The sequence below is a fragment of the Loxodonta africana genome, chromosome 3 (assembly GCF_030014295.1).
Source record: "Loxodonta africana isolate mLoxAfr1 chromosome 3, mLoxAfr1.hap2, whole genome shotgun sequence".
NCBI lineage: Eukaryota > Metazoa > Chordata > Mammalia > Proboscidea > Elephantidae > Loxodonta > Loxodonta africana.
In genome coordinates, this window is record NC_087344.1 from 166,151,240 (window position 1) to 166,159,974 (window position 8,735).

Here is an 8,735-nt window from a genome sequence, read left to right on the forward strand (position 1 = left end):
CCCTTGCTCTCCCTAGAGATGCCTTAGCTTGGGCCTGGAGGCCTATGTGGAGCCTGGTGGTGGTCTCCAATGCTAGGAGTCCCTGGGTGGTGAAAACGATTAACACGCTTGGCTGCTAACTGAAAGGTTGAGGTTTGAGTCAGCCTAGAGGCACCTGGGAAGAAAGGCCTGACCATCTACTTCCAAAGAGTCAGCCATTGAAACCCTATGGAGTGCGGTTCTGCTCTGACACACGGGGGGTTGCCTTCAGTTGGAGTCAACAACACTGGCAACTGGTAAAGTTGTCCTCCTATGTCTTCTTCCACGCCCCTTTCAGCCTTGCCCGCTCTCTTTTCTTCTTCCTCCCCCCACAGAGGGCCCCCTCCTCAAGGTCAGTGGCTCACCCAGCTAGCTTCCTTAGAAAGGAGCTCTTCAAGGTAACTCCCTAATCACCTTCTAAAATGTCAATAGCAGATTAGATTGAATTGCCACTGTTTGCATTTCAGTTGGGGTGGGGAGGGCAGCAGGAACTGGGGTTTCACTGGCAACCAGGTCCAGTGTGCCGGGGGTGGGGGGACCTTACAGACATTACAACTTGGGCCTAGTGAGCAGCTGCAGGCCACAGGCTAACTCCCCACACACGCCATGAGACTGTCCACTGCCCAGAAGGCAGGGCTGATCACCTGAGGAGTGGGCTAATCAACGGAAGAGCAACACTCTAGACTGACCCTCACAGACCTCCCGAAAAGGGCCTGAGGCTTGGGTCAGGACCAGTGACTCTGAGCAATGGCTGCACCCAGGGTCTGTGCTTGGGGTCGTCTGATTCAGGGAGAAGGGCATATACAAAGAGAGAGGGACAGGGCCTGGGGAGGAGATCAGTCACCTCAGAGGAGACAAAGGGCTGGTGTAGGATGGGGAGGGCATTTATAACTTCTCAGGGAGGTTGTATGAACCTCTTCTCAGGCCACAAGTTGGGACACCCTCAGGCTGGTGGTGGACTGCAGGGTGTGTATGTGTGCACGCTGGCAGGAGGGATGAGGGTAGGCAATGTGGGGAGCTGGGGAGAAGCTGGGCCTCGTGGTGGAGGTGAAAGTCCAGAAGAGACCACCCAGGCTGCGCGGGAAGAGGCCCGGTGGGTGTCTGAGACCAGACGCCTCCTAAAAGTTGATGTTCTTCAAGTCCACGGAGCAGCGGTACCTGCCATCCAGGAACCTGGAGCAGAGCAGGTTGGGCAAGCAGGGACAGGTGTGGTACTGGCGTTTTCGGAAGAAGGGGATCTGGAGACAGAAGAGAACAGGGACAACACCGTCACTGAAGAGAGGCCCACCTCCTGGCAGGAGCCTCTGTCAGCCCAGCCCCTGGCAAGCGCTCTCCCCCTCACCCCCTCTTACTTCCCTGCTCCTCCTCACCCAGCACAGCAATAATAGTGATTATAGATGAAGAAACTGAGGCACAGAGTGGCTAAGCAACACGCCAAGGTCTCACAGCCAATTTGTAGAAGAGCCAGGATTTGAACTCAGGCAATCTGACTCTCGAGACTGTGAGCTCAGCCACAATACTCTCAGCCACCAGCCCTAAAATCCACAATCCCCACACTGCTCACCTGGGCCCCCTTGCTGGCCCAGCACACATGTGCATATACACGTTCACACACACACACACGCTCATTGATTGAATATCACTTATTGCACATTATTATGGATTGAATTGTGTCCCACAAAAGATACCTTCAAATTCAGCCCCTGGTACCTGTCAATGTGAGCTTATTTGGAAACAGGGTCCTTGTAGTTGTTATCAGTTAGGTTAACATGAGGTCATATTGGAGTAGGGTGGGACCTAATCCAATATGAATGGTGTCCTTATAAAAGGGGAGAAGTGACACGGAGCAAAGAAGTCCATGTGAAGATACATCTACAAGCCAAGAAACAGCAAGGGCGAAACACCGGGAGCCACTAGAAACTAGCTGGAAGAAGCAGGAAAGGATCTTCCCCTAGAGCAAACAGAGAGCATAGTCCTGCCAATGCCTGGAATTCAGACTTCTAGCCTCCAGACTGTGAGGAAGTAAATGTCTGTTCTTTGAAGCCACCAAAAACTAAAATAAAAACAAACAAACTCTTTGCTGTGGAGTCGATTCTGACTCATGTCAACCCCATGGGTTACAGCGTAGAATTGCTCCATTCAGTTTCCTTGGCTATGATCTCTATAGAAGCAGATCTCCAGGTTTTTATTCCTCGGAGCCTCTGGGTGGGTTCGAACCACCAACCTTTAGGTTAGTAGTCATGTGCATACTGTTTGCATCACCCAGGTCCTTTATGAAGCCACCCGCTTGGTGGTTTCAAAGCCCAGGTGTGCCAATTTCCAGCTGTGGGGCAGTTGGTGATTTTTTAGCCTCTCTGTGCCTCAACTTCATTATCTGTAAGATGGGTCAATAATAACACCTACCACATATGGCTGTAAAGAGGTTCAAATTATGTAGTTCACAAAAAGCGCTTTTTAGCACAGAGTAGGCATTCAGCATTAACTTCTATTACAACTGTTGTCCTGCCTGGGAATATAAATCTTCGGCCAAACCATCTCACACACCTCAAGGTGATGAGGATGGCTGTGCGGCCCACCCTAGCCTCCCCCGCACCTCCTCATCCCCCAGAAGGCTGTGATTGGGAGGGCAATGGCTGGAGGATGCTCTGAGCTCATACTAAACCAGAGCTCCTGAACCACAGGATTCAGGTTCAAGGATTCCTGAACCACAGAGCCCAGGGAAGGTGGCTGGCAGGCCTGGGCCCCTCCCCAGCCCCTGCCCAGGCTCACGCCTGACCTTTCATAAGCCAGGGTCCTGTGAGCCACACTTCATCCTCAGGGCAGTGAGACGGTTGTCAGGGGATGCGTGCAGGGTCGGGGCAGGGTGAGGCAAGCAAGGCCCCTAGGATGCAAAAGAGTGGGTGCCCTCGGTACCCCGTTAGCCTCACCCTGTCCAGGCCCAAATTGGGAGGCCATTTTGTAGGTCTCGTTTCCTGTTCCTGACCAGAAACTCCTACAGAGCAAAGGGTGTTTCAAAATCTGAATTTGTCAGGTCCAAAAGAGACATTGAGATAATCAGTGTACTTCCTTTATTGTACAACGGAAGGATGCTGAGGCCCAGAGCAGTTATGCTAATTGCCCAAGATCACACAGCAAATGAGGGGCTGAGCTGGCACAGCCCCCAGGCCTAATAGTCTATGTGATTGGTACTCCCACCCCCCAGGTTGCTCCCCAAAAAGCCAACAGGCAGTGCCCCAGCATCAAATGAGGTATTACTAGAGTTAGAACCACAAAAACACCCGAGCTTTGTCTCATTGGCTGTGTGCCTTGAGCAAGTCACATGGCCTGGCTGTGCCTCAGTTTCCTCACCTGGAAGATGGGGACCTGATACCAATTGCCCAGCATTGTTGTGAGGATCAGATTAGATCTGGGGTTCTCCAGCCTGCATTAGAAGCTTGTACATGGAAAAAGTCAGGTTCTGTACAAATATAAAACCAAACCAAACCAGTTGCCATAGAGTCAATTCCAACTCATGATGACCCCATGTGTGTCAGAGTAGACCTGTGCTCCATAGAGTTTTCGATGGCTGATTTTTCAGAAGTTTTTTTTTTTTTTTTTTTTTAATCACCAGGCCTTTCTTCTAAAGCAACTCTGGGTGGACTCAAACCGCCAGCCCTTTGGTTAGCAGGTGAGCACGTTAACCATTTGCACCACCCAGGGACTCCGTACAAATATAAGTGGTAATGTTTATCTGCAGGGCACCAGGTAAGGTGGGCGCTTAGAGGTGGCAGGTCCAGCAACAGCACCTCCGTGGCTGCCTCCTTCCCTTGGAGAGTCAGGGGCCCTCTCTGGCACTCTCCTTGGGAGCCACAGCCTCCCAGGGCCCAGATGGAGCAAGAGATGAGCCTCCCATGGGCCAAGGCCCTGCACTGTCTGCTTGGCTCATGTGCACCCACGAGGCACTGTGTAGTACCTTGTAGCTGCCGGGGTGGCACTGCTCTCCTTGGCGCCCCAGCGGGGTGCACATCCGAAGCCCTCGCAGCCACAGGCTGATGGCACAGCAGGTCCCCGCCCCGCACTGGACATCCCGCTCACAGGCCTGCAGGAGGGAAACAGAGGGGCAGCCCATTAGTGCCACCAAGAGAAACCAGAGGGAAGGGACATCCAAAAACCCCTGTCAGGGGTAGGGAAGGAGGAGGTGGACTGTGCACTGCTCAGTGCGTTGCTGCCCCGCTCCCCGCCAGAGGACGCTCAGGCTCAGCAGGACATGCCATTTGGATCCGATGAGCCCTCCAAGCTCCTTTGAGGCCACTCTATGGGGAGGCTGTCCTCCTTTTCTCACAAGACTAGAAGTTAGGAGTCACAGCTTTTTGGGGCCTGTAACCCCAGCACTTGGCCAGGGCCTGGCACACAGTAGATGCTCAATGGCTGCTGATTACATTGAATTAATTAGAATCCTTAGAGAGGGAAATGAGACCTGAGTCCCTGGGTGGTCAGTGCTGAGATGCCTTGGATCTGGACATTCTTGCCCTGATCAGCACCCCTGGCTGCTGCCCCCTCCTCATGTTGGCACCCCTTCTCTCCAGTGACCAGTGTCTTCCGCCATGCTTCTCTGCTGGCCTCCCTGATCCCCAGGTGGGGATGGACCCCTCTGGGTTGAACTCATAGAACAAGGGCTGGGTGGCCCTTCCTAGTTTCTAGAAGTGCCATTTGTAAAGAAGACCCCACAAGCCCTCTAGATACAAAAGCCTGGACTGGGGCAAACAGAACTCTGTACTGGTCCAGACTCAAATGGGATGCAAGGGAGATGCATCCAGACATTCCACTTCCAGAGAAGGTTTGCAGCTCCTCTCAGCTGGAATTTGGAGCTGAGTTTTGGTGAGCTCTTCCCCAGTAGAAGTCGGAGGAATACCCGCTGGCTGCCTGTACAGGATGCGGCAGGAGCTGAAGCTCCCTACTCACTCAGCCTCAGGAGAGAAAGTCAGGGAGGTCGGGGTAGCTTATCCCCCAGACAAGGTGCTGGTGGCAGCCACCTGACCATGCCAGTCTCCAGCTCAGGTGAAGGCATGTCTCCCACACAAACCAGCCCCCTGAAAGCTCAAGGTTAGGGGAAAGCAAATCCCACTTGGCTCTTCTTCTCTAGTAGGGGTTGGAGGTTACTGTCCCACCCTGGGAGGAAGGACCACGGTCTTCCACTAAGAACCCCTTGTAGTCCAGGGAGAAGAGAGCGTGGAGATGATGGAATCTGGGCTCTGCCTAAGAGACAGACCTGGGGCATCAGCCTGGCCAGGCAGAGAGGCACAGGGGCTGGAGAAAGGTGGGATGCCTGGCTTCCCCTCACCCTGTTCCAACCACTTATCACATCATTCAGCCACTCCCTCATCCCCTAGCTTTCTCTCTCGTTGCACCTTTCAAAAGGTCAACTTGAAGGATGTACAATGAACATGTTTTCCCACCTCTGTCCTACCTGCCTGTCCCTCTGCCACCCTGGGCAATCATTGGGCTGACATGGTGAGGTTAGCCTGGGCACCATGCCTGGTGTCTACCACTGTGAGGTAAACAAGGCATTACTCCTCTGTCCTCACCCTCCCAGATCATCAAGCTACGGAACGGGAGGACAGCCCTCCCTGGTTTACATTCATGAGGTCTAATCTATCCTAACAATCTATTCATGCCTTGGGTCTCAAAAGCATTGACTTGCCTTTAATATTTGTTCTTTTGAACTCAGTCTTTTTTTCTTTAAAGAAGAAGAAGGAAGAAGTGTTCCTTTCTGAGAACACTAAAACTAATCCTATTCCAGGAATGGCTTGGCATTTCTCTACATTTCCATTCTCTGTGTGAAAAGTTCTGTTTTGTTCTGTACATAGGGTCGTTATGAATCAGAACTGACTTGATGGCACCTAACAACAACAACAACATGTACAAGATTGGAGGCGGTTTCAACAGAAGTTTATTTCCCTCTTTTTTTTCTAGCATATTTTATCTGGGAAGCTCTCAGGTAAGGTGTTACTTTCTGTTTTAATAAAAACAGATCCCTCCTGGTAACACAATGTGTGTTCCAACTGAGAGTGGTTCCAGGTAAGGCGAAACATCTGGCAGAAAACCGAAATCCAAGGGCTTTTGAGCACTGTGATGCATTTTGCTCATGCGTGCAGAATGTCTGATTTGAGAATGAATTTCTGCTTATTATCTGGATGCTAGTTTTTGGGTACACTCAGTCAAATTTTGATGTCTTTCATATTCCTACCAGAACTAAGCGTGGAGTGAGAACACATAAACAATAAAGGAAAGAAAGAATTCCAAAGCTTCCTTTCTTCTTAGCAGAGAAAGCAGAGGTTATATTTACACAATAGATACTAATAAGCTTAAAACCAAAACTAAACCCACTGCCATCGACTTGATTCCGACTCATAGCGACCCTATAGAACAGAGTAGAACTGCCCCATAGGCTTTCCAAGGCTGTAATCTTGATGGAAGCAGACTGGCACATCGTTCTCCCACAGAGCGGCTGATGGGTTCAAACTGCCAACCTTTCAGTTAGCAGATGAGCACTTAACCACGGCACCACCAGAGCTCGTTAAGGAGGTGCTAATTCACTTTGTAAAGGAATTCCTTATTACACAATAGAAATCCTCATTTTACCAATGGACTGAAATTCAGATTTTTCAATGTTCTCCTAATCCATTTAAAACGGAATATGATTTACACATAGTTCCCCAAAGCAGATGCTATTTAGTAGAGTGAGGTCCAGCTAACCTGAAGATCCTGTGAAAGCGCTCTCTCTAAGGTGCTGTCTGATGGCTAACTTCCCTGGTCCCCCTGTGGGTTTGTGGCGTGTCCCGCGAACGGAGCTGCCCACTTCTTCCCGTGTTCACGTCCCCTGCAATCCCTGACATCTTCCCCAAACCCAGGGCTTAGAGAATGTGAGCCGACTTACCCCAGTAATCACGGCACAGTCAGAAAAAGTTATAAGGAGGAGCATGACTGAGACGTGCACAGCTGTCCTCATGGTCACTTGGATGCAGGCAAACACTGTCTGCTCAGATGCCTCTCGCTGCCTCCAGCTCCCTCAGCTTCGTGCCGGCCAAGCTGGGAGGCCAGGTGCTCCTGCCCCTCCCTCCTCCCAGATTTATATGGTCCATCCAGGGCTGCTATTCCCTTTGCCATCACGGCCGTTACGCACATGAGCTCAGAGACCAAGGTGAGACCTGAATCTCTAATGGTATCAAATCACCATCAAAACCAATAAAAATGAACACATCGTGGGCTTCGACACTTGCTCTAAGTCTCCCAAGAACGCAGTGATTCAGCCGAGTTCTGTACGTTTCACTCCATACTCTTCTCTGCCTCTGGGGCATCTTCTGTCCTGCTTGAGAGGGGAGGGGATTTGATAATGAATTAAGGTATTTACAGCATGGTCCTTTATTCTTCCCTGCATCAAACCAAGCAACATGAGGAATGATTGGTTCAGGCTCCCCCAACCAACAGGGATTATCTGAGCACTCACTGTAGGCTCCACTTGGGGTAGGGGTTGAGGGGACACAGAGGGTAAGACAGCCCCTGTAGCCAGGAAGCTAAAATTCCAGTGGGAGACAAGAAACAGTAGGAAAGCAAGGCAGGCTCGATGGGGTTTATGTTCCTGGATACAGATAAGGAATTGTTCTGTAATGGGCTCAGGACAAACACCAACCAGTATCACTTGGTACAGGAACCAAAGGACAGAAGACCAGCAGGCACTGGGTCTGTATTCTCTCAGCATCTGGCAGAGAAGCAAGCTTAGGCTGGGGTACAGCTAAAGGTGCCAGGGGCCAACTGCTGCTTTCCTTCTTTATGGAGTGAGCATGAGACGGGCTTCATCTGTGAGGGGACAAGCCATGGGCTCAGGGGCCAGTCATGTGGGAAGCTGAATTTGGGTACAGTGCCTCCAGCTGAGTGAGGAAGCTCCTGGTCCCAGCCCTCTTGATGGGTGACTGTTTTGTTGTAGTGTTGTTGTTATTGTTGTGTGTGTGTTTTGATTAGGTGCCCTCTAGTCAATTCTGACTCATAACGACCCCATGTGACAGAGTAGAACTGCCCCATAGGGTTTTCTAGGCTATAATCTTTACAGGAGCAGATCATCAGGTCTTTTTTCCCACACAGCCGCTGGGTGAGTTCAAACTACCAACCTTTTGTTTAGTAGCCAAGCATTCAAATATTGTGTCACCAGGGCTCCTTAGTGAAGAATTAGCTTTACCCAAAGAGGCATGGGGCATTTTCGCTCTCAGCTACTAGGAGGTATCTCTGGACCCTTGGAAAGTCATGCCTGATAGAAGTGTCTTTGTTTTCCTCGGGACTTTGGCCTCCAGACAGTCTAGCATTGTGATTTATGACGAGAATTTCAGATCACATGATACCAGTTCTGTCTGCAGAAGAGACTGGAGACTAAAGGTAATAGCTCAATCTCCTGAGAGGTGAAAGGTCAGTCATGCTGGCAGGATGTGATGGAGCTCCAATAAAACCTCTGCACACCAAGGCTTAGGCGAGCTTCCCTGGTTGGTAATACTCTGTGCATATTGTCACACTTCGTGGCCAGGAGGCGGTTATGCCATCCATGACCTCACAGGACAGGATAACTATAAACTTCAAGTTTGGACCCCTCCCAGGTTCTACCCCATGTGTCTCTTCCCTTGGCTGATTTTAATCTGTATCCTTTCCCTCCAATAAACCATATCCGTTAGTATAACAGCTTTCAGTGAGTT

At 50.7% G+C, this 8,735-nt stretch overlaps 1 protein-coding gene across 1 annotated transcript; it reads right to left on the reverse strand.

Annotated features, from left to right (window-relative positions):
* Nucleotides 1-727: 727 nt before the first annotated feature.
* Nucleotides 728-7,006, reverse strand: PROK1 (prokineticin 1). Its single transcript, XM_003409565.3, has 3 exons — nt 6,935-7,006; nt 3,971-4,096; nt 728-1,256 (listed from the first exon to the last, which is right to left on the reverse strand). The coding sequence occupies exons 1-3, from the start codon at nt 7,004-7,006 to the stop codon at nt 1,137-1,139; spliced, it is 318 nt and encodes a 105-aa protein (XP_003409613.1). The 3' UTR covers nt 728-1,136.
* Nucleotides 7,007-8,735: the final 1,729 nt, after the last annotated feature.

Bases quoted from the DNA above. Each gene is read 5' to 3' on its own strand.
- PROK1 (XM_003409565.3), bottom strand. From the start codon at position 7,006: ATGAGGACAGCTGTGCACGTCTCAGTCATGCTCCTCCTTATAACTTTT. The intron at 4,097-6,934 runs GTAAGTCGGCTC...TCCCTCCTGCAG, and splicing joins ACTGTGCCGTGATTACTGGG to GCCTGTGAGCGGGATGTCCA. The intron at 1,257-3,970 runs GTACTACACAGT...TTCTGTCTCCAG, and splicing joins GCCACCCCGGCAGCTACAAG to ATCCCCTTCTTCCGAAAACG.